The 26,969-nt window shown below is 34.9% G+C and overlaps 1 protein-coding gene across 1 annotated transcript; it reads left to right on the top strand.

The window, feature by feature from the left end:
- The first annotated feature begins 1,234 nt into the window (after positions 1–1,234).
- Positions 1,235–25,449, top strand: LOC131956620 (GON-4-like protein). The gene is made up of 28 exons (XM_059321146.1): positions 1,235–1,368; positions 2,251–2,684; positions 3,235–3,379; positions 3,499–3,675; positions 3,919–4,023; positions 4,186–4,299; positions 4,639–4,758; positions 4,922–5,090; positions 5,439–5,561; positions 5,886–6,243; positions 6,467–6,542; positions 6,742–6,828; positions 7,250–7,400; positions 7,566–7,701; positions 7,976–8,132; positions 8,287–8,400; positions 8,586–8,621; positions 8,989–9,146; positions 9,678–11,080; positions 11,654–11,843; positions 12,286–12,400; positions 12,806–12,943; positions 17,779–17,931; positions 18,282–18,472; positions 19,476–19,674; positions 20,337–24,019; positions 24,544–24,646; positions 25,013–25,449. Exons 2-28 carry the CDS (start codon positions 2,269–2,271, stop codon positions 25,109–25,111), a joined length of 8,916 nt encoding a protein of 2,971 aa, XP_059177129.1. The 5' UTR covers positions 1,235–1,368; positions 2,251–2,268; the 3' UTR covers positions 25,112–25,449.
- The last annotated feature ends 1,520 nt before the right edge of the window (positions 25,450–26,969 follow it).

Genomic DNA, 26,969 nt, shown 5'->3' with positions numbered 1-26,969 from the left:
GTTTCATAATTTTTAGTTGTCATTGTAGAATGTAGATTCTAGATCTAGATCTAGATCTATGTAGAGAAAAAAAATATTGGCGACCATTTAGGCCTAGATCTAGATCTAAATCTAGATCTAAATGTTTTCGAAAAAAATCTGTTTTAAAAATGTATGTTACATCACAAAAGCCAACCCTACCACCAAACAGACGAGACATGCACACAGTGATAGTCGTTTGTCACGGATGACACCTAATCAACTAATTCTTCAAAACGTTTTACATTTACATGCTTGTATGTGATTGTATACTACTACATAAAGCATATAGGGGCGAAAATAAAAGAAACTATAACCAGTGTCTGTCGCCCCCCCCCCTCCCCTGGAAAAGGAAATTTAAGAATGAACTATTCAAGTGCGCCCCCCCCCCCCCCGCGGCAGTGTTTCTTCCACTTTTTTCTCCGGGGGGGGGGGGGGGCACTTAAAATTTTCGGGGGGGGGGGGGCGGTAGACTTTCTTCGGGGGGGGGGGGGCGGACACTGTTAAAAGTATATATTTTCTATATAAATTATATAAATTTCATTTCGTTTGGGGGGGGGGGGGCGGTAGAATTTATTCGGGGGGGATGCCTGGAAGAAACTCTGCCCCGCGGTGTTAATTTGTATAATTTTATCAGTACAGTCGTAGTGTTTATTACTTCACAATTATGATAGGCCTAAGTAGTAATACACGCAAACAAATTAAAACATGCACATATTCTTCTCCGTAACTTGAAGTAATTTCAGCCGTATTTTTAATTTTTTAAAATGGTATCATAAATTATTTATTTGTTTTTAGACTGTAAATTCATTTGTTTTTATGGATGAGCACACAAATTATTTTGTAAAATGGTGACTATAAAAAAATAAATTATTGTAAAAATCTATCTAGATTCTAGATAGCAAACACATTCGGATCAGGGGGTGGAAGAACAGAAAATACGGAAATATTTCCGTCCCCCCCCCTCCCCTCAGAAAATCTAAGTGCCTCCCTCCACTCGAGATGTGCTTGAAAGAAACCCTGCTTCTATCAAACATGTGAAATTATAATAATTATAATATAATAAAGTAAAGTTATACGATGTATCTTTTTTTTTTTTTTTTTTTTTTTTTTTTTTTTTTTTTTTATATTTAAAAACCGAAATAACTATTTTATTACCAACTAACAATATTTAGCGAGCTCTTTTGTATTGAAGAATAGTTATCTTGAAGTAGAAGTAAACTTGAAAACAAAAAAGAAATTTTGTTTTTATTTTCTTAATTAAGCTTTATTTCTGAATAAATGAGACTTTACGTCGAATCACCTAGATTTTCTACTTGATACGGACGCACTTAAGGCTTTTATCTTTGGGTTGTGTAAACATTTTGTTCATTTTTTTCTACTGTAAAAGGCTAAACTTAAATTCGAGTTAGTAGACTACTGACTAGATCTAGTAAAACAGTAGTTCTTTGATCTAGATTCTAGAATCTAAATCTAGATCTAAATCTAGTAATCTAGATTTCTAGAAGAGTCGTAGCTAAGCTTACTAATACTAAGCTAGATTCTAGATCTACTACTGTCTAGTTTAAATTACTAGATCTAGATCTAGTAATCTAATTATTAAAGTTATTAGGCTAATATTTTCTGACTTAGACTATGACTAGAATTTTTTAGATCTAGTCTAGATTGTAAATGTGAAATCAGGCTAATAAAATTAAAAGTAAAGTAAAACTAAAAACTAATCCCTAAACGCCTAAAGGTCTCAAACTGAAACACCAAAATTCACATTCTAAATTTAAATTAGGCCTAAATAGCCTACTATGTTAACTTAACTTTTAAGACTTTCTCATGGGCCAATTTTAATTTAATAGCCCTTAAAATGGGTGATAGTCCTAGGCCTAATAATTATAAATAACTTAATAACAGTTAATTTCTTGTTGTACCAACGTTCAACACAATTCTTATTACTATGCCTATAGTGGCCCTATAGTCCCTAATAAAATTGTAGTCTAAAGTCTAGCTAACTAATAGAAGGCCCTACCAAGTGAGGCTAATAAGTGAGCATTGGGTTTCTAGATCTAATTTTTAGTACCTGTAAATTAATTGTACAAGCCTATCAATATCATTGCTTAAATTAGTCTACAATGAATAACTGTACATATAAAATTGGCATATGATCTAAAGTAACTAGATTCTCTATATATTATTAGATGCCTATCAGTACATTTTTAATAGCCTGATTATTTATTCTAGATTAAAGTATGCAGAATCATGTCAGAGTTACCAACTGATATCAGCAAAGGGAGTAAAAGTGAGGCTTATAACAAGGATGAGCCCTCTGTTGTCTTTAAAAAATTACAACACAAAGAAAATGAGAAAGAAAAGGCACCCCCATTTGTTAACCCCATAGATATTACAGACTGTCATGGAAATACCAATATGGATGCGAATCGACAAACACCACAGAAAAGATTCACAAATGTTGAGCAAAAGACTCCGTCAAAATCATTTAGAAGGTCGCAATCTAAAACTCCAAGAAAATCTTTTCAACAAAAGTCACCTGCAAAGAGCACACAAAAAACACCCAAAAAGTCTGTCACTCCTTCAAAGGGAAAATCATCGGCTCATGCTAATAAACGACTGATTGGTGCTGAAGTTTCTACTGAGGATCAAACTCCAACAAAAAGGTGCAAAATAAATTAAAATATTCTTTATATGTATAACGATTTTTAAGTTTTTTAATACATATTTCCATTTTATCTTTTTTTACTTAAGAAATATTTTCAGACATCTAGTATTTCTGAGTCAGATATTTTTAAGCAGTTAAAACCTATTATAGGCTATAACTTATTGACGGTGACCAGAAAGATGCGCAATGGAGAAGTGTGCACATGCATTTTTGGTTTCTTAATTCAAACATTTATAGACACTCACAAAGAATGACCACATGCACATTGTAGCATAATAAAACACTTTTTTATGAAATATAATGAAATTAAAGTGTATTGGCATAATTGGTTTGTATTGGCACATTTTTCTGTTTGCGCATTTTTCTGAGAACCCATATTGACATGTTTTGAGACTTAGGAATTGGAATGTAAATACAAAATACAATCTTATTGTTTAAATTTAGAAACATTTATTATTTAATTGTCTTTTAAAAGTGTAAAATAAATCTAAATGAACATGAACTTCAATAAAAAAACATTTTATCGTTATTGTTTTAAAACCTTTTAGGCCCAGGACAAATATTTCAAACAAAAATGAAAATAATAAAGAAAGTGAATGTCTAGATGCAAATGAGGCCACAGTAGATGAGTCTTTGGAAAAGAAAGCACGTAAAATCAACATGACTGCCAAAAATGTAAAATCTGTGATTCATGTAAGCCACAAAATGTATTTTGAAACAGCGCACAAATTTTAAAAATAATATTAAAACAGTTAATATCCTTAAGTATTTTTAATTCCTGGATTTTAGAGTTAAATACTCTTTTTCTCCAGCATGTGCTTACTAACGAGCTGGTGCTCAATATGTTCAAGAATGTTTTAAGATCGGAAGAAGATGAGACTGGTCCACAGGTGGAAGAAAACACCAGTCAAAGCTTCATACCAGAAAATTTGGACTGTGTGCCCAAAATGACAAGGGCCAAAGTAAAGCATATTTTAGAAAAAATTTGTGTAAGTGGTTTATTGATTTTTAAATTTTCTATTTCATAAAATACCCTCTGCTAAATGAAATATTTTCCTGTCTGTTTATTTAATTTAATTCTTGACAGCAGTTGGTTAATAATTGTCTTAAATTGTTTAGGTCATACAATTTATCTTTATAAAAAAATTAGAAACAAACTAAAAGTTTTTGTTATTCTTTTAGTAGTTTAATAAGTAAGTGTAAAACTTGATTTAAAAAAAATTATATTTAAGGCCCAGTCACCAATGAAAATAACAAAAGGCGGTCCCAGCATACTAGATGTTGAGTTTGCTGAAGAGGAAGATGATGATGAATATAACCCTGAGAAAGATGAGGAGGTAGGGTTGATTTTAATACAATATTTTTGTAATACTCAAGATGCACACAATTATTCTTACATTATTTTATGATTTATACAAATGTACACAATTCTATATTGAAATGACTTTAGATTTTACTTTAGTACTTCATACTTAAAACTTTGTTTTTGATTAATCAAGTGCCATGACAGTGATGATGATGAAAGTGTCACTTCTTCAAGAATGAGTGATTTTGGTTCACCTTATCCCAATACTCCATCAACACCAGTTATAAGGCAAAGTGATCTTTATAATGTAAGTTATAAGTAGTAAAATGTTATTTTATCATTCTTAATATTGTATGTTTGCTTGAAGCCATTTGACTTGTTTTTGTACTCATTGCATTTCCTATTTTCTTAAATTATATTTATTATTCCAGAAATAATTCAGATAAGAAGCAATACATCTTGTCCCATTTTTTAACAACATATTTTGTCACCGATTGAAAAAATAAATTATATTTAATCAGTTAAAAAATGAATATTTTGTTTCTATATTATTCTTATGTTGGTTTATTAGTTAAAATTGCAGGAACCTTAATTATCATGGTATCTAAATTCTATATGAGCTAAAAAGAATTTGAATTTCTTTTAGATGTCGAGCACACCTATCCAGTATCCATCTTGCTCCTTCACAAACAGTGGAACACCCAAGAATTTGGCTGCTGCTTTCTCAGCTAGTTCCAGTACACCTAGTGAATTAGAGCAAGAAGGGGTATGTAATTTAATTGAAAAAAGGTACTATTTTGTTAAACGCATGATTTAATACGGCCAAACATGACAAGTTTTAATTCTGATTTATTAAAGAATACTATTTTTCTTCATAACATGAAACACTGGAGTCATTAGTATATTTTTTATCTTAAAACCTTGTGTAGGTGGATACTATTGCTCTCCGCACCCGCTCCAAATTACCTTTAACAAGTACAACCATCACAGAAATAGAGAGTGCATTTGTGGCCCCTGATATTACACCAGATTTGTATCATACAAATTATGAAGACCCTGAATATTACCAGTTTCTGTCTAACCTTTACAAACCTGCAGGTATGTATGAGGCTTCATTCTTAATTTATTTTCCTAACAGAAATGAGGAAACTTATTAGATATTGCATTTCTTTAATTGCATATTTTGTAAAATATATTATCTTGAAGCTGGATAATTGTTAAAAATCTCAAAAAGATTTGCAGCAAAATCCTACAATATTTATTGATGAGGTTTAAGCAATACAATTATTTAAATGCCAATTTTAATTTCAAAACTTTAATGAGGCTTGCTATCCTTAAGAATTTTAAATCTTTCTAAAAAGTGTGCCTGTCATTATTCCATAATAAAAATCAATTCTTATAATATTCTTAACTCTAAACTATGTATTTGTGTATTTCTTGTCACAGATGAAACTATAACAGATGATGATGCTGATGCCAATGACCCAGAGTTTAACTACTTTGCTGAAGCCGAAAGAGAAAAGCCAGACGCTGAAGATTTTAGAGTTGATAAGTTCACGCAGATTCCAAGTACATACTTTCTTTTTAAACAATATTATTTTTCTATTTAATGACAAATTATATGACTTATACACATTTTTTGTTGTTATTTATTTATTATTTTCATAATGATTTTTTGCTGACCAGTGGTCAAAATTTGATGGTTTTGCATTTTCTGTTAGAGCCTTATCAAAGTTACTTTTTTAGTATTTACACATGTTTCTCCTCATACATTTCCAAATTTAAACCATAACTATGATATAGCCACACAAAAAAACTTATTATAATGATGTTTTGCCCACACACCCATTAACTGAATTTGTTTAACAAAATTTATCTTCAACCATTGTACAGAAAAAGAGCTGCTCCACCTTCTAGATGGTCTTGAAGAGTTGTTTGAGGATGAAGTCTTGCCCCACCAGGCCATGGCCAGTGCCAGTGAGATGAATGTTAACACAATAGGAGAAGCCAGCATGCAGGATAGCATCCAAGCCAGCCAAATGAGCCAGCCAGCATCTAATGCATGTAACTTAGTGGCTGAATTCAAAACACCAAGTGCCCCGCCATGCTTAGATCCAGTTCAAGAGTTTAAGACACCAAATGCCCCATCAAGTCTGAGTTACATCCAAGCTCAAAGTTATGAAGAATCACCAGGCAGTACGAATAACTACCTCGATCCTCCAGCCCAAGTCAACGTAATAAATTATAACAGGTTTGTTTAAAGTTGTATATAGAGCCTTGTTAGCAGTAATACATTTAAATGTTGAATCTAGAGTAACATTAGGTTGACCTATTTTTAAAAATGTTTAAATCTTATCAGGGACTTAATATTTGAAATAAGCCAATTAGATAAAAACAGTATAAAGAAAAGCTAATAATATATCTTATCTGTTATACTTTTTAATGTAAAATGTTTCTATTTATTTTGTCATCAGTTTCACTGAAATGCCATATGAAGAAGTAGCTGTTTCTCATGAACATAGAGCGTTAATTGAAGATAACATGAGAAAGGTATTTCTATTACTTCTAATTTTATATTTTGTAATGTTTTTATGTCAACTACCATGGTAATTACCCTTGAGAATAAGCCGCTTCAATCTAGAACTTTTACTGAGATAAACCCATCACATACAAAGCATCAGTTTTTATAAAGAACACAAAATATAATGGTTTAAAGCTTACTTACACCATGTCCCATAACAAATTTCAGCATATCCAACTACTGGCTCAGAGTTACATATTATTTCATGGTAAGAATCTGGAGTCATCACTGGACAGTGTACCAATGGAGTTGTTGGTGAGTAACCAAAGAGAGAGACGTATTTTACATAGTTTATTGTCCCAATCAACATAACTTTTTAAATCTTTACAGAAGCTAAATCTTGCATTTTGCTTATTTCCTTTTTATAATTCACGAGCTGACCCACGACGTAGCATATGCCGCTAACTAGTTGTTTTATCTTCTACTTATCAACAATTCATAATTCACTACCCCTATAATACATTGGAATCACTGTAGACATCATCTGCAGGAAAATTTGTTCTGCCCTGCTAAAACATTTAAGACTGTCAGCTACAGTACCTTGATATTCACTGTTCTTCCGTTTAATTGTAATTTAAAGTCTGAGTTATTCACTGTGCATCAAAAAGTTGATTTTTGTTTCATCTGATGTTGAAATTTTCCCCCCATCAAAATGACATTTTAAAATGGATTTCAGAATGAGCTGAAAAATTTGAGAGAGCAGTCCCCAGCTGGCCAGAAAAGTGTTTTTAATGTCTGTAATCTCAACCCAGCCCTGGAGCTTTTGGAGAACTCTTCTTTGTTTGAAGATGCTAATACTGATATACACATTTCAACTAACAAAAATGGTAAGATTGAGCAATATTATATCGGAGTGAAGCACACAGAAATATTTTAAATAACTAACATAATGCCATTTTATTTGTCTTTTAAATAGATTATTTCTCTATTAATGTTAATATTCCTTTTCAAACAATAAATATTGATTCAAATTTGAATAATTTTTCTTATAGCATGTGGACTGACAAATACCCAACAGTTAGCTATCTTCAACAGTCCTGCTTTTGTTTACCCTTTCCTGCTTCCTTCACTGAAGAAGAATGTTAAGACAGATCGGAAGTATAATAAATTTCTTCAAAGTGAAGACAAGTAAGTGACGTTTTTTAAAAAGTAGTATTATGTACATCAGCCAATCTGTACATAGACCAGTTTTATTAGAGAGTAGAGTAGGTTCAGTTTTGGACAGGGTTAGGAAGGTGATCTCAACAACATACAACTTTAACATAAAAAGGTTTTTGATTGGCTCATTGTTACAATACTTTACAGAGTGCTTAGTTGCTTTTAGTTAATTTTTTTTTAAATGATTTAAAAATCAAGTCTATTGCATGAAAATGAAAAAAAAAGCATTAATTGTAATTTACAGCTTGATAGCTCTTGGCCTGGAGCAGTTCCAGCACTGTAAAAATATCCTGCCAGTTCAGTTAATACAGAATTTGCTGATCAGAGGCAAGGACTCAAATAAAATTCATTTCCGCATTCAGTTCATGTCTTCCCAAAAAGTTGGAGATAATGCAATCAAGGTGACTGTTATTATATCACATAGATTTTCTAAATTAACAACTTATAGCTAATTTTTCTTGCAACACTTCCTTTTTTTTTGTTTTAACTTATTATTGGATAAGATAAAAAACTATTGATGGTGGTTTAACCTAAATGTATTTGTTTGGTCTGCAGTGTGTAAAAAAAACTGGCAAATTACCTGATAATTTCCCCAAGCCTGTGGTAGACACATTTTATCCCCAGCCACCTAGGGATCAATTCTCTGTTCACTTGCCTGGTTGGTGCTTGGTAAGTTAAATTAAAATCAATTTAATAATAATGCTACCTAATTGTTCAAATAATATATTAAAAATTAAAAAGGCATTATTACTCAGAAACTAGTTGAACATTTATAACTAAAAATCCTAGCCCATTAATTGATTTTTAAATTTACATTTTGAAATGCAACTTTAATTCAATTTAATTTCTCTCAGGCTTTGAGAGATAAGATGAATAAATCTTCAGTTACAGTAAGTTACTTCTTATTGTTCATATCAAATTTTTCACAAATTTTATAAAATTGTAAAAACTTTGGTTTTGATTTTTTTTTTAATTTAAATTTTGTTTTCTCTAATTTTATATTTCACAAGCTTTTAAATTCATTATTACTTTTCTAATTGGTATAAGACTGAAATTAAATTTGAAACAATATAAAGTAACTAATATTAAAAATTGAAAATAAAGCTATAACTTAAACATTAAAAGTTTCTTTTTTACTTTAATTTCATCTGTCAAATATGCATGCTTTTTACACTTTTTTTTCTGAATTCTTGTTTTAGTATAAGATTTTCTAAATTTTCTCAAATGTATATCTCAGTTATCATGCTGTTTTCCCAGAATGCAACTTTACAACCTTCAGTATCATCTGAAGCTGGTCAGGCAGTAATAGTTGCCAAGCAACCAATAGCTGTACTAGAACAAAATAAATTTAGCAGCAGCTTACAAAAAACTGCATCTACAAGCAAAAGAGGCAGAACAAAAAACAAGCTAAAGAGGTAAAAATTTAGTAAAAAATAAGTTTACTTTCAGACTTATCTGCATTGGTGGAGTTTCTTTTCTTTATGTATTCTTGTAAATTAATTAAGTAATAGTAATGTTCAATTGTTCCAAATGTATTATCTTTTTTTTGATGAATGTTTTACTGGTTACTAAAGATGTAATCTTAGAACGAGGTTAGATATTTACTATTAAATGATAACCCAAAAATAAAACAATTTAAAAATTGCTTTTTTTAGAGCAAGCTTATTTTACATTTATAGCAATTCATTTGGTACCTATCAAATTTGTATGACATGATTTTTAATTTTTTTGATACAAATTTTCTGTGACACTTAATATCCATTTAAATTCAACATATTTATGCTTTAGTATAACATTCTATATTATGAGTTTTTTTGTTAAGTATACCACTAAAACAAGTGAACTCTACTTCATTTTCCCCATAGACCGTCAGGTTTGAAAGGGAAACTTTACTTTACTTTACTTATACCACTAAATTATGAGTTAAATGTTTAATATATTTTCAGCATAACACCCCAAGCCATGCAGCAAACTGATAGCAGAATTCCAGGTTTGTCCACCTTTATCTTGCCCAGTTCCATGGCACCAGTCTCAGGAATCTTCATCCAGTTTGGTAACTCTGCCAAACCCCTCCCATTTATCTCTCCATCGGTACCAGGAACCCCTGTCCACTCAGCACCTGGCTTATCAACAGCTGAAACAGCATCAAAATCAAGAATCACGACGGAAACTATTTCATCTGACAGCGCTTGCAGTAACCCAGGAAATTGGAAATCATACTCTAACACTGTAGCTACTCAAACATTGGAGCCGTCTTCACCAGATATCCTTGCTAAATCTATGCTTTCTTGTGGCATTGCGGAATCCCCAATCTGCCCATCTCCATCCAACGCTGTTAACCCTTCTATGGAACCATGCTCTACATCAACTCCGACCCCTTCAAGTTCGTGTCTTAAAAATAATATCGTCCGGAATCTCAACTCAGCGTTTGATGCTGCCAACAATTCGCCGGCCGTAAGTGTTCGCTCACCGGCGCTCAGCATCATCAACCACAGTGAGGCTAGCTCGCAAACTTTATCAGAGCAACCCATCCCTAAAGACAATGCCAACCGCAATAAATCCTCAGAGACTGACATGGAGGTCACGTTGACCTCGGAGAATGTCAACACAAGTCAGAGTGGTCTCACACAGGAAGTGACGTCAGATACTGACACCATGTTAGTTGTAGACACCAGCTGTGACATGGCTTCTCAGGAATCAGTGTCGAACAATGTTGTCACTGATAAGAAATCCACCAGTTCATCAGTACAGTTAGATAACAATACACCAGTTTTACCTGTAGAGACAAACTTTAATACAGAGTCTAGAGTTATTGTTGATGTATGTTTACAAGAACCTGGGACAAGTAGTAATGTTTTAACTAATAAAGAATGCACAGTTGTCAGTGATGAAGAGGTGAATTCTGGAGGACACTCAAATCCTGTGAGTGACCAGGAAGCTTCTCCTGAGAAAAAAAAGACTATCAGAACACCTTCCCCCAAAAAAGTAGTCAGCCACACTCCTACCAAACTCCGACCTTTGGCACCTAAACAGGACACACCAAACAAGACCAGCACACCATATGTCCCACTGCCCAAAATCAGCCCCAGAAGGCTAGAGCTCAACAAACAAGTTCGTCAGATATTGCCGAAGTCTTTCATCTTTGAGCCCAAGTCACCGTCGCCCACCAAAGCTGCGGCGCTGATGCTGAAGAGGAAGGCCGCAATGGTCTGCCAGAGACAGAGCCCCATCAAGATTCTACCCAAACAGCTGCCATCAGCTGAATCTCCGTCCAAAACCAGGTCAAGGGTCATCCTCACGCCATCCAGAATGTACACCAGATCCCAACATACAAAAACCAAAAATGCAGGTAAAAAAACTGAAATCTGACATTTATATTGTAAATAATCTATACATAACATTGTATTCTTAAAGTTTAACTTGCAATCTGAGCATTATCTTACATTTACAAGTCCTTATCTGAAATTTCATTTTTTTTTTAAATTTCTCTTGTAACTAGTTAGTTAAAAGCATACAAGAACAAATTTGAGACTTAAATTAAAACTTTATTTGATAAAGTTAAAAGAAAAACAAATTTCCCAGTCTGTGTTAAAATTTTATTGTACATTCTGGTTTTTCCAATCATTGTGGACTAAAACTATGTGCATTTTTACTTTACAAATCACTCAGTTATTATGAAGTAGATAACACAACTTAGTTGCTCACCTCTTGAGATAAGAAAAGAATAACAGCTAATCCAATGAAATATTTTACAGCTATAGCATGGATACCAATACAAAACTTAACACTAGAAGTAACTCTGCTTAGAAAGTAGAATGCTTGTTTCTATAATTAACACTTTTAACAGGCACAAATAATGCACTAGCAAACTTATTTTAATACCTAATACACCAATCACCTTATGTTGGAACTGTTTTTTTAGTTGAGAAAAGTAGCCAGGATGAAAGCAAGTACAAGAAACAAGATGAGACTCAGGGAAAAGATGTGTCTGATAGTGGAGCCAGTGAAAAAGAAGAATCAGGGTTATCACAGGAAGAAGAGGAGGAAGAAGATGATGTGTTTGGAGAAGAGAATCAGCTAGACGACCTGATGGCTGCATGTACCACCATAAGGTCAGGGACAGCTGCCTTGTCTGGCTAATCTTAATTAGCTTTTATTGTTTACTACAGAGTTAATTAATTCTACTTAGCGTAAAATAATTTATCAAATTTTTAGACTTAAGACTGAGTTTACTTTACTGTACTTAATCTGAAATAAAAATAGCTTTAGAATGGGTTAACGTGATCAATTAATCATGATTTAAAATGAAGTATTTAAAAAAAAAGGTATTTCTTATTATGCTGCTGAATTGTTTTAATAAACTTATGTGACCACTGATTTTATGTTTGAACCTGTACTTATTTGAACTAAATTGGGTTGCACATATATGTATATCCTTTACCATAAAAACACAAGATATTTTGACAACGTTTTAAATATTTTGACAGCATCTTACTATTTAGACAACTGTGGCCATTGTCTTGTTTCATGATTTTTTTTTCCTAATATTTATAGGTATGATCCCAAGAAGGGAAGTAACCAAGACACAGATACAAAGAGCAAGGCCCAGAAGAAAAGAGATATCAGCTTAGCAATGTTAGATGCTGACATTTTAGAGTGTGATCCCAAGGTAAGAACTAATTTAAGATAGTCAGACATTCATCTACTTTAAGTATTTTTGTTATCGTATGTGTCTGTTTTTGTGTTCAATTGTCAAGCCTAAAAAGTAACTCACCAAAAATGATACCATTTTTAACCTCTCTTGTAGTTGTGAGATAAAAGCTAAGAGCTGTTGACAGACTTTTGTTTCATTAGAAGTTTAGTTCCACATTTTTTTTTTCTTAAATCTTTGAACATCATTTTTCATAAGTTAATAGAAAATAAGTGAGTGTAGTAAAACTGTGTTTAGCTAAATGACTGTGATTTTCTTTAAACTTTTTTTGTCAATTTTTTTTTTGTCAATTGAGTGTGTGCTTCAAAAAATTGTTTAAAATTTCAAATTATCACTGAGTTTTTTTGGGTATATTTAAAACAGAAAGACGAACGTGACACAGAATATGCCCAGTATTACTTCAACCGTGTGAAAGATAAACTTAAGGATGACCCAGGGCGTTTCAGAAAGTTTTTAACTTTGCTTCATGACCTGAATAAAGATCATGGGAACCCAATAGAGGTAAGTGTCAGAAACTAGGATTTTAAAGCCAATGAGTTTTTTTTATTATTATTTCTAATGTATAATATTTAAGAGTAAAACATTGAATCATAAAAACAATAAGTTAAGGAAAAGTATTTTTATTTTTAAAGTTTACTCATTAAAACATGTAGCTTAGAACAAAGTTTTATAGTAGTAGTTTTTCTTCTCCCCCTAATTACAGTTTAATCATTAATTAAAGCATGTAGTAGTAAAAAAAGTAAAATTGAAAGTGTGGAAATTCTTTTTCTCTCTCACTTATATATACAGTAATTTTTATTCCACTAATTTTAACTAAAACCAAGTTTTATTCAGAAACATATCTACAAAAGCTTATAAAATTTACAAAATCTGGTGGTTTTATTTTATAAATGCAGAACTACTGTCTAGAACTAAAAATATATTTACATATTACATCAGTAAATAAAACACATAATTTGCATAAATATGTTAGTCTCTATGAAAAGAAATATGTTAGTCTTATTTCCCATTCCTTGTTTAACAATATGTCTTCAGACGGTATTTCACTATTTTTTTCACAGCAAAAATTAACATTTTTACCTGATATTTTCCTACCTTTTTTTGCATTAGTAGAAGCTGAATTTTCCTCAATGAATTTTAGTTCCTTTTTTTTTTTGTAACTAGTATGTAAAAAAAAGTTCAAAATGTTTTGCCATTTATTATTTGATGAAGTTTTCATAGTTAATAAGTATGTACTAGGTTGTGTATTATAGGTTATAAGAGTGTACAAGGTTGTGTAGTATAGTTTATAAGTGTGTATGTGGTAGTGTGGTAGCTGGAACTGTGACACGCGTGGTGTCAACATCAGTTGGAACTGTGACAAGCGTGGTGTCCACACCAGCTGGAACTGTGACACGCATGGCGTCAACACCAGGTTTCTTGTTGTCATCAGCTGTTGTTTTTGAGCTGTTCATTTCTGTAGAGCAAGTGTTAGCAGGGACAACCTGCGTCTGTTTCTTCCTGTAGTTGCGACAGTACCTTAGGTTAGACACCAGCTGTTCCCGAAACTTGCGCCCGGTTAAAATGTATAGGAAAAAATTGATGCAGTGGTTAGCAATCACCAGGACGTTAACCAGGCTGGCGGTTAGTGTGTACTTGGCCAACAGGTCAAAGTCGGTTCTGTTTGGTGTTGGTTTAAAGTTAAACACCGTGGGTCGTATGATGGTTAGGATAATCCTCGGTGCCGTTAGTGCCACAAATGTGAAGCTGACCGTAAGGAGGGTGATGGTCAGTCTGCGATTAACTCTGTGACCTGAAGCCAGGCTGTCGCTTTTAACGGAACCTCTCAAAGATGAGTAAATCTTAACTGATTTCCTGTGGTTCCTTATGATGAGGAAGTTGAATATAATCAAGCAGGCGAAAGGCAGAAAAGAGTAGTTGGTGCCGTCTATCCAGGGCCATACCTCCTCTGTGAAATGTTGGTACTGGCTGTATACAAGGCACATATTCAGTCCTGTATGTTCTTGTACCACCACTCCCATGGTGAAGAAGAAGTGACAATTTATTATGAACATCACCAGCATTACAGTAGCTATGGTGATCCTGGCATGCTTTGGTGTAGACCACCTCATAGCCTTGAGTGGGTAGGTTATTGCGATGAAGCGGTCAACAGTCATGGCAACGATAATCCAAGCACTGACGCTGTAGCTCCAATATGACTGGAAGTTCAGGAACCTGCATAATTCTGTACTGGAAGAGCGCGGGTCAGTGTTTTGGGTCAGCAGCCAGCGGATCAGAACTGGACCAAGGATGACGGAGAGGTCAGCTAGAGCGAGCGCCGCCATGTAGTTACAAATAGGCAGGTTGGTGAGCCCCACCATTACGATTAGTGCCAGGATGTTGGCGGCGCTTCCAATCACAATCTCAGTAATGTAACCGTAAGTGTTGATGGAGTTGGCCAGTCGGTACTCAGGGAACGTCATGAGGTGTCTCTCTAGCAGCTCTTGTAGCTGCTGCATGCTCAGTGGGGTGCGGGTGGTCCTGTCAAATGTGGTGGTGTTGTCAAATATGGTGGTGTTATCATATAGAGTGGTGTTATCAAATGTAGTGGTGTTGTCAAATATGCTGGTGGTGTTGTCAAACATGGTGGTGGTGTTGTCAAACGTGGTGGTGTTGTTGAAAAGGGTGGTGCTGTATGCTCCTAAGAAGTTCATGTTTAACAAGCAACTCCAGAGTAATAAAGTTATCTTAGTTCTAGTTAGTCCTTCAATGAAACACAAGTTATTTTCACATTAGCTTCACTAGTACTGTAATTACATTTGAACAGATTATTGTCAAACTTCTACAGTGAAATTGTACACAGAAGTGTAGAAGGCACTGTCACTGGATTAAATGTCTAGTGCAACTGATGCTATGTTGCTTGTAGTCCTTTACATCCGATTGGAGTGTTTAACTTGGCCTTTTTTTTGTTTTGTATGGGTTTTCTACACATAATAAAAACCTAAAGGGCTGTTTGGGTAATTTTCTGATTGCGTGTTTTTTTTATCTTGAATGGGGCCCTCAGGAGATTTATAGCATCCATAACTGGGACGGAGGCCAGGTTTGTGTGAGTGTGTGTGTACGTACATGTGAGTGTGTGCATAAGTGAGTTTGCTTCATAAAGTTGTTAATGGCAGGCTAATGGGAGTTGATGTTGAGACATGTTTATGACTAATCTACCAGCTTTGTCTACATAGTTTCATTTTGTTATTAAAATAAATAACAGAGCTTATGAAATCCCTTTGTATTCTAAATACAACTAAATTGTCTAAATGTCTTGAAATAGAACTGCACCTTAGGAATTTTTGATTCTTTGAATCATGGAAGTAAATAAGTAATGGTAGTTATGCTTTTCATTTTTATTTTTATGTGTACATTAAATGAAACAAAATATTGATTGAAATATTACATGTAAGAAACTGGTATTAGAAACTTAGTTGTATAGAATTAGAAGATTACATTAAGTAAGTTTTTATTACAGTGCACAAGTTTGTTTAGTCTGGAGGTCAAAGGTTAAATGACATATGCTTGAATCTCAAGCCATTGTTACTTAAGAAAAAAACACTTTTAGGGCCATTATGGCATGTCAGTTGCGTGTTTCCTGCTAAGGTTAGGTCATAAACTCATCCATAAGCTGCACCATAAATACACCAATGGCTGGTGGTGTTTTTTTTGTGTTGTCATTTCATTTATAACCTAGTTTTTAAATCTCTCATTCTCTGCTTTCCAAGCTATAAAGCAAGTAATACTTGGTAGTTTTTATGATTTAAGATAGTTGTTAATTATTAAAATTTATAGAATAACTTTCCTCAAACATAATTGGAACTTAAGTTAAAATGTCTTATGGAATGTAATTCCATCAAAGTTCTTCTTTCTACAATTTTATAAATAAATGTTTAAAATATGATTACATATCTGGTGTAAAAATAAAAATGTTATTAAATTTCATCAATTAATTTTCTGTGTTATTATGCCTTTTTAATAATAACATGTAACAAAAAAAATTCACCTGAAATGCTTAAAAGAAAAGGGGTCTTAGTTCTTGTGTTCAATTGTGTATAACTGAGGAACCCTTGAAAATGTAACAGCTGTTGTGTTCACATGTTTATTGTTCCTTATTATTTTCATTCCAAGTTTTTTATGTTCTAACTTTAGCATAACATTTGTTTAAACATCACACTGTGTTTGAGAACTGACTAGTTACTTTACATGACTTAGTGTTTATTTTTGTTCTAGCACCTTGTTCCACATTCAGATAAAAAATAATTTCTGTATGGGATTCTTTTTGCCACACTTGTGTTTGCAATTGCTAATACATTTTATAATTATAATAGGCTGGGAGTTATGAGGTTAAATCAATGCCCAGGTCTGAGGGTTAAGTGCTAATGAGCAGTTTGTCTCCCTTGTTTGATAAATGGTCTTGGATAATTTATTACTCATGATCTGTGTGTTGGTACCCTGGGGGTCATTCCTTGTGTTTAACCACACTGCAATTATAACTACATTAATGGCAGATTTTTTATGTTATGTCCTGTCCATTGTAGATCATATCAAGTTTGTGTGTTGTGCCTGGTTTTCATTGTTACCCCTTAGTGTATAGACTCTACCTGCGTAGGCACAAATTTTGTTTATTAACAGCTGTATACAGACCTGGTACTCTGTGTATTATTGACACAATTTTTGTTGATCAACAATTGTATGTAAGCCTGGTACTTTGTGTATTATTGACACAATTTTTGTTGATCTACAAATGTATGTAAGCCTAGTACTTTGTGTATTATTGACACAATTTTTGTTGATCAGCAATTGTATGTAAGCCTGGTACTTTGTGAATTATAAGCATAATTTTTGTTTTATCACCAGCTTTATATAGACCTGGTACTTTGTGTATTATAAACACAATTTTTGTTGATCAACAATTGTATGTAAGCCTAGTAATTTGTGTATTATTGACACAATTTTTGTTGATCAACAATTCTATGTAAGCCTGGTACTTGGTTATAGACAATTTTTGTTGATCTACTATTGTATGTAAGCCTGGAACTTTGTGTATTATAAGCACAATTTTTGTTTAACTCTAGCTGTATACAGACCTGGTACTTTGTGTATTATAGGCACAATTTTTTATTTATCTACATGTGTGTGTAAGCCTGGTACTTAGTATATTATAAGCACAATTTTTGTTTTATTTCCAGCTGTATGTAAACCTTGCACTTTGTATAATAAAAGCACAATTTTTGTTTTATCACCAGCTGTATGTAAACCTTGCACTTTTTATATTAAATTAATTAAAAGCACAATTTTTGTTTAATCACCAGCTGTATGCAGACCTGGCCACACTATTGTCTGACCACAGAGAACTTGTGGATGACTTTGCTGGGTTTTTGCTCTCCTTCCAAGCTGTTGAGTGCCAGTGCTTTGTCTCCAGCATGGAGTATCAACAAATTCGCAGTTTCCTACGACGTCTTGAGGTACAATTATTTCATTTTCATTAAACTTTTAGCTCTTATGATGACAGGAAAGCACCATATCATGTAAAATCTTTAATCTCCTCCCCCTACCCTTCCCTTACCGCATGTCATACTTAAGTTCAGAGTTCTACCAGGGTTAGATTGGGGTTTCTAGCAACAACAAAAATAGTCTTAGTATACCATTACATCCTTCACTTGTGAGAATGTTTTTAAAATTAAAAAAAAAAATTCAATATAAGACTTACCAATTTTCTAAATAGAGAAATAACTGGTTCATGTTTTAAATATTTTCTTTAATAAAATTACCTGTTTCTTTTTTCTTTTAAAAAAAACACGCTTTTTTTTTCAAGATTTACTGTGGTACTTCAAACCAAATGTACCAGCGTACATTAAAAATGATGTCAAAGTGGCTCAACCTCAATCAAGATGCCCAGACAGACCCTACTCCCTTCAAAGATCGGATTGGGGCTGTGCTGCGTCATGTGCCAGGTGTTATGGATGACCTGTTCTCTTACTTCTTTGATGGCCCCTTTTATGACAGGTGAGTCATGGATTTTGTTCTCTTACTTCTTTGATGGCCCCTTTTATGACAGGTGAGTCATGGATTTTGTTCTCTTACTTCTTTGATGGTCCCTTTTATGACAGGTGAGTCATGGATTTTGTTCTCTTACTTCTTTGATGGTCCCTTTTATGACAGGTGAGTCATGGATTTTGTTCTCTTACTTCTTTGATGGCCCCTTTTATGACAGGTGAGTCATGGATTTTCTTCTCTTCTTTGATGGCCCCTTTTATGACAGGTGAGTCATGGATTTTGTTCTCTTACTTCTTTGATGGCCCCTTTTATGACAGGTGAGTCATGGATTTTGTTCTCTTACTTCTTTGATGGCCCCTTTTTTGACAGGTGAGTCATGGATTTTGTTCTCTTACTTCTTTGATGGTCCCTTTTATGACAGGTGAGTCATGGATTTTGTTCTCTTACTTCTTTGATGGTCCCTTTTATGACAGGTGAGTCATGGATTTTGTTCTCTTACTTCTTTGATGGTCCCTTTTATGACAGGTGAGTCATGGATTTTGTTCTCTTACTTCTTTGATGGTCCCTTTTATGACAGGTGAGTCATGGATTTTGTTCTCTTACTTCTTTGATGGTCCCTTTTATGACAGGTGAGTCATGGATATTTTTAACGTAGTCCTTCACAGACTGCAGAATATTAACCCCATACAGATAATACAGAGAAATGTCAGAAAAACTATTTTAGCATGGCCTAAAAAAAATTTTGATACCATTTAACATGTTTTTTATGTCACATAAATACATTTTAAAATTTAAAATGTAAAAAATTTTTTGACACCTTGTTCTTATTTTGAAAAGCTTATTTATTATTAATATTTAATAAGTTTAATAATATCTGCATGACTGGTTCATTTAGTGTGCATGATTAAAGCTTTTAATTCGTTTTATTTTTCATCATACTAATTTATTATGGTTAAAGTGGCTTGACCAGCATCATAATGTGATAAGAAAAAAAAAATTCCGTCTTCCCCAGCTGCTACCCAGAGGATTTTGAAACAGTTGAGCTGGATGAAGATGACGACATTGATGAGCTTGACAAGTTTGAAGAGGTGGTCCTGCCTGAGGGCCGGGAGGACTACAACACCAAGCTGTGTCAGTGCCGGTGTCACGAGGACACACAGGATGAGAAGTTGCTGAAGCGTAGTCGACACTGTGTGTCTTGTAGCCTGAAGGTAAGAGTTTTTTTTTTCTAACTGAGGCCTGAAGGTGTTTTGTAAGGTAAATGTAAGATTTGTGTAACATTGGGATATGTAAGATTAGTGTCACATTAGGATAGGTAAGATTAGTGTCATATTAGGATATGTAAGATTAGTGTCACATTAGGATAGGTAAGATTAGTGTCATATTAGGACATGTAAGATAAGTGTCACATTAGGATATGTAAGATTAGTGTCACATTGGGATATGTAAGATTAGCATCACATTGGAATATGTAAGATTAGCATCACATTGGGATATGTAAGATTAGTGTCACATTAGGATATTTAAGATAAGTGTTACATTAGGATATGTAAGATTAGTGTCAAATTGGGATATGTAAGATTAGTGTCAAATTGGGATATGTAAGATTATTGTCACATTGGGATATGTAAGATTAGTGTCATATTAGGACATGTAAGATAAGTGTCACATTAGGATATGTAAGATTAACATCACATTGGAATATGTAAGATTAGTGTCACATTGGGATAGGTAAGATTAGTATTACGTTGGGATATGTAATGTCAATGTTACATAGAAACTACTAGTTACTAAACATATTTTATAATTATTTTGTATGCAGTAGGGTACACTGAAATGATTAGTTAAACTTACACATTTGTCTCCCTGCCAGATGATTGATGGGCGGCCAGTGTTAAAGACCACCCACCATGATTACTTTGACGTGTCCATAATTTACCCATTAGAAGAGAAGGAGAAGTTGGCCAAAGCTAAAAAAGAGGCCGCCCAGTTGGCCCTGGCCAAAGCCAGAGCCCAGAGACAGCTGAAGAAGAAGAACAAGAAGAAAAGGGACCTGGCTAAACTCAAGTCAAAGAGTGGGAGAAAGGAGAACAGAAAGAAGCCATGTAAACTGGAGGACTTGTCTTCAGATGCAGGTGTTTCAGACAGCGCTGACGGTGCTGTCTTGAGTGATGTGAACACTGTCACAGAGCCAATGGACCAGAACAGTTCTAACCCCGCACCACCACTCACTAAAGAGAATCTAAGTCAAGGCTCACCTGATTTAAAAATGTCTGCTAGAAGGATAAGTTTAAAAAGTGTGGCTGAGACAGGATGTTCTCAGACCAAATCATGTGTAGCTGGAACTGACGGGTTTGATGATTCCCCATTTCTTCATACGTGCATAGAAAAGGAGGGTGAGGTTTGTGTGACCTCTAGGACATTGTTTACTGCAGCACCATCTGCTGGTGTTAGAGCTAAACCTGTTTCATCTACACAGCTGCTCAGTGACTCTCAGAGTAATGCTGGGAACAGCCCTGCTCAAGGCAATTTAAAAACTTCATCAAGTAGTCTTTCAACACAAGGCAATTTAAAAACTGTTGCTTCATCAAGTAACCTTTCATCACAAGGCAATTTAAAAACTGTTGCTTCATCAAGTAGCCTTTCATCACAAGGCAATTTAAAAACTGTTGCTTCGTCAAGTAGTCTTATGCCTCAAGGAAATTTAAAAACTGTTGCTTCATCAAGCAGTCTTATGCCTCAAGGAAATTTAAAAACTGTTGCTTCATCAAGCAGTCTTTTGCCTCAAGGCAATTTAAAAACTGTTGCTTCATCAAGTAGTCTTTCAACACAAGGCAATTTAAAAACTGTTGCTTCATCAAGTAATCTTTCAACACAAGGCAATTTAAAAACTGTAGCTTCATCAAGTAGTCTTTCAACACAAGGCAATTTAAAAACTGTTGCTTCATCAAGTAATCTTTCAACACAAGGCAATTTAAAAACTGTAGCTTCATCAAGTAGTCTTTCAACACAAGGCAATTTAAAAACTGTTGCTTCATCAAGTCGTCTTTTGCCTCAAGGCAATTTAAAAACTGTTGCTTTGTCAAACAGTCTTATGCCTCAAAGCAATTTAAAAACTGTTGCTTTGTCAAATAGTCATTTGTCACATGGGACCACAACACCAGCAACATCTTCTACCTTGCTCAGTGGCGCTAGAGCAGAGGTCCCATCACCAGCCACACCTTCAGTGTGTGTGCCACCTGACAGAGAAACACCTGAACCAGCGCCGCCCTCACCTGTGACACCAACAGTTTCTGAACCTTCCCAACCACCAGTGAAGAAACGCAAACCTGATAAACCAAAGAAGAAAGAGCAGGTCTCAAAGAGATCACAACCTTCAGAAAACATGAACATTGAGCTACAGAAAACTAGCCACCTTGGAGTTAAGCAATCAACCCCCACACCACTCCTCACACACTCACAGCTAGCCCTAACATCATCCACAGCAAAACCCAATGAAACAAAAAAGAAATCCAAATCTAAAAATTCTCTGGATTTCTCTTCAGATCTTTTAGCAACTCAGTCTGGGTCTGTCCAACGTGCATCAACACAGGATAAGACTATTTCAAACACTCCATTGTATAGCTCACAACTACCAAATCTACCACAGCCTACCTCAGTGCAGCAACCTCAAATTATCTCCAGTCCTAGGTCTGTCAAAAGAAGAGAGAAAAATAAAAAACCACCCAAATCTGAAATGATAACGGCGAATGCTACAACATCCAAACCAGTCAGCCTGACCAAATCTAAACAAACGAAACCAGCGCAAAATACTGTACCCAGTCAAACTTCATCACCACTTTATATACAGCCTTCATTCCACAATACCAGGGCAGCACCCACATCTATAAACCCAACCAGGTTCAGCATACCCTCCGCATTGAGTCCCCACAGCATGCAGCTAACGCCAAGGACCATGTCCTTCCAGCCCAACACCCCACAGATTGTTGGCATGAGGGTCCCTGTCATGATCATGTTAGAGCCCCAGGTCACGCTGAGTGAGCCAGACAAGCCTAAAGTGGAAACAAAAAAGCGCACAAGAAAACCAAGAGAAACAAAATCCACAAGCTCCCGCTCCAGAGCAAGAAATGATTCACAGAAAAAAAGTGTGGAGAGTTCTCTGGATAAAAATCAGAAAAACTCTGTGATATCAACAGAACCAACACATTCTGTCAGCTTCTCCGCTGGTGTTACATATGTGACTAACTCTACTTGTCCCAATCCTCTATTGAACTCTTCACAAAATTTACAGGGCTTTACAACTCAACCCATCTTTACAACCAGCTCCCAGCAGCTAGCTGGATTATCAGGTTATGTTGAAACAACCAGCTCCCAGCAGCTCGCTGGATTATCAAACTTTGTCCCAACAACCAGCTCCCAGCAGCTAGCTGGATTATCAAACTTTGTCCCAACAACAAGCTCCCAGCAGCTAGCTGGATTATCAGGTTATGTTGCAACAACCAGCTCCCAGCAGCTAGCTGGATTATCAAACTTTGTCCCAACAACAAGCTCCCAGCAGCTAGCTGGATTATCAGGTTATGTTGCAACAACCAGCTCCCAGCAGCTAGCTGGATTATCAAACTTTGTCCCAACAACAAGCTCCCAGCAGCTAGCTGGATTATCAGGTTATGTTGCAACAACCAGCTCCCAGCAGCTAGCTGGATTATCAAACTTTGTCCCAACAACCAGCTCCCAGCAGCTAGCTGGATTATCAAACTTTGTCCCAACAACCAGCTCCCAGCAGCTAGCTGGATTATCAAACTTTGTCCCAACAACCAGCTCCCAGCAGCTAGCTGGATTATCAGACTTTGTCCCAACAAGCAGCTCCCAACAGCTAGCTGGATTATCGGACCCTGTCCCTGTAGTCACACTGACCTGCGCCTCCCCCCCACCTAACCCAGACAACAGTTTTGTACCTTCCAATATCAATCATGAACTCCACACCTCTGACACCTGCAGCCTTTTCCATTTCTCTCCTGCAAAGTTCAAAGGAAGCAAAGTTCCAGATATAGTCCGGGCACATCTAGAAAACCTCTCCTTTGGTGGTTTTGACGAGTCTCTTGACTTCACAGCCCATAGTTTGGCCCACGCCATTTCTCCCAACAAGCTTGGAGACACAATGTCCAGGTTTGATTTACTGGCTTATTTAGAAAGTGTCAGCCAGTTCAACAAGGACACGGGGATGAGCACGGTCACAACATCGAGCGGTGAGAGCCGGCTTTCCTTCTCTGGGGTGTTGGCCGAAGTGAACAAAGGAAAAGTTGAAGAGAACAGACCGTCAGCTTCTGAAGCCATTACCTCTCCTGCAGCTGGAGGTGTCTCTCAGTCTTCAGCTCTTCAGACACTGAGACAAAAAGACATGCAGTCTGGCACTGGAGCACATCACCGTGCTCAACCAACAACACAGGGCTATGAAAGCACAGCGCAGGCATCAGCACTGTGTGTTGACAGAGTGGAGTTCCAACGTCATAACAGTGAAGAGTCACTAGCTATGGAGGGTGATTTGGACTGGACAGAGTAAGTTGACAGACAAGTCATGCACTTAATTTTTTTTGTAGCTATCAACAGGCCTACTTTTCTTTGTATTTTAATTTTATAAAAAGTACTTGTTTAGAAAAAGAATTACTTTGATTTAGAATATATACTAATTACACCATATAGATAGGATTTTCTTCTGGGTAATATAGAACAGTATTCAGGCTTGTTTTTTCTGCTGGTGTTAAGGTTGGGGTTAGAATTAGGATTATGGAGTTAATCTAAGGGCAGCAATATATCGAACATAGGTTCCATAAGTTCTATCAGCTTTCTTAAAAAAGAATATTTGATTTGCTTAATGACTTTATGATTTAAAAAATTGAACATGATTTTAACACAGTTGAATTAGGATTATAGAGTTAATCTAAGGGCAGCAATATATCGAATATAGGTTCCTTAAGTTCTATCAGCACTCTTAAAAAAAGAATATTTGATTTGCTTATTGACTTTATGATTTAAAAAATAGAACATGATTTTAACACAGTTGAATTGTTTTTTCATGCCAGACATTGTGATAGAACCATCTTGAACGTAGTTACAGTTGAAGGCATCACCAGTGAGTCTGTCAACAAAATCCATCTTTTGTTGCCAGATAGATCTGTTGATGAGGTGAGTCATGTGGTCTTTTTTCTTTACCCAAATAAATGAAGAGGTTTTATTGTCATTTTCATTTTAACAGTAATCTCCCTTCATTAGACTTACTTGCTTGAATGATCCATCACTCCCATATAACAATGGAGTTACAGTTATTTCCCTTTATTTTCTGTTCCTTAAACCCCAAATTTTATTAGCTTTTAGAATTAACTTATGTCTGTATCATAACAGCATACCTCTTAAAGCCAGTAGACTGTTTTATAAGTTTTACATGGAAAATCCATTAGCCAAAACATTATTTGTCTACCTTTCATGTATAACAATAAAGCCCTTCTAACACATGGACTTTTTGTATATAATTAACCTGTTTGTCCCCCTCAGATTACCTCAAGAGCTGAGCTGTTACTAAACATGTTGCAAGAGATGAGTGAGAGTGATGCGGGCACTGAGGCATCTTCATGTGATGAGTCTCGTAATTAATTAAACTTGTTTAAGCTGACAACTTTATAATTAAGTGTTAATTAGTTCTATGCATCAGCTGCACCATCATATCATGCACAGTGTCATAAGTAATTCTTTCTTTTCTATGATGGGAGACAACTCTGTGTTCTCTCCCCTTGTTGAATATATTCCTAATTTTTATCAAAAACAATGTAAATGTAAGTCAAAGAATGTTCATAGTGATGTGTGTTAATTTTTAAAATCACCAGGAAGAAACTTGTTTGTATAATGATTTGTTTTGTTTACACTTGTTTGTAATTTGCTAACATTTTTTCCACAACCCTGTTTTATAAATAATTGAAAATAGAAAAAAATGTGCTGTCGATATTTCTTTTTTTAAATGTTTTATTTATCTTTTAAAAACAATTTTAGTCTAGTTCCAGTTGCTGTTCTTGAATTTAGTACAGTTAAATTAGTTTAAAGTGTTACATACATCTTTTACTGGTGAAGAAACTGTGTTTAACTTGGACTTTCTGTTCAGCTGGACTGAGTGGTTTGAAGAACTAAATCTTGACCTACTGACCTTTCAAGAAAGTTCATACTGGTCTGTTTTCTTAACAGGCGGGTAAGAAAATGTACTTCCTGTCCACTTAAAGCAGTTGTAACACTAGTAAAAAGAGATTATTTGTTCTATGAAGAAAAAAACCTGTGACATAAAGTAGATGTTACACTAGTAAAAAGAGATCATTTGTTCTATGAAGAAGAAAAAACTTGTCATATAAACTAACAAATTTACAATCTCTCTGGTCCAAGATGCTGAGATAAGATCTAAGTTGGGAGGGAGTCATTAAATGAGCAAGGGTTGTGATGGAACACTTGCAACTGTTAAAATCATACACTTGGTTATCTCACATCTAGTTATGTACAGCTTTTAATACTTAGAACATCATTTACAGTCTAAATTTTAATGTTTGATTTTAAAAGACTTGCATAAACATATACTTCGTTATCAAATACAGTAATATGAAATCATAGAAATTGAACAGAAAGAACAATAGTTTAGTTGAATAACTCATGAAATAAATACAGAGTATATCTACATATTTTTTGTGGAGATGAAAAACAATAAGCACATGACTCTTTTTAAAACATAAAGAGGATTTATGACCTTTCTCTAGACATATTTCATATAAATTGGCCAGAACTATTTCCAAACCATTTAAATTTTCCTGAACTGATGAAAGACCTACAAGAGTTAGATAAACTTGGGGTGGGGGTGAGATGACACCTTAGAAAAAAAGCTTCCAATCATGTATTGAATCTTTTACTTATAAGCAAGTACAGAGATGGAGCTAACACTACACTGTAGTCCATCACATTTAATGTGTTACTTTGAACAATTTCACCCTTAGTCCTGAAGTTTGCACTAAATTTAGACAGTGAAGAGTATATTTCCTGGTGTTTCTAGTATGGTTGAGCTACCGAGCTTTCATCTGTCCGGCACGCTACACACACACAACACACACGAGTCACTGTGTTAGTCACTACTATACACCATGCTTTTAGTAAGCCTGAAGCAGAAACACGCAATATGGACCCTGGAGCGCTTCTTTCAGACATTTTTCCTCAGAGATTCTTTGAAACATATATAAAAGCCATATATATATATCAAGATTATATTAAAAATATATTTATTATGCTATAACCTGCACCCACCCACCAAAGGCTAAAATAAGGTCACTTGCCTAATTATGGGAATCACCTTCGTGTTATAGGGAAGAGTCTTGTTGATATCTAATTAAAAATAACATCAAGTCTGTCAGTAACAGTGTTTCTTTCGGACTTTTTCTTCGGGGGGAGGGGGGGGGGTAGGGCTCTGCTCCCCCTCGAAGAAAGA

The sequence above is a fragment of the Physella acuta genome, unplaced genomic scaffold (assembly GCF_028476545.2).
Source record: "Physella acuta isolate Inbredline_101_S28 unplaced genomic scaffold, ASM2847654v3 ptg001163l, whole genome shotgun sequence".
NCBI lineage: Eukaryota > Metazoa > Mollusca > Gastropoda > Physidae > Physella > Physella acuta.
This window is presented reverse-complemented; position numbering and strand designations above follow the sequence as displayed.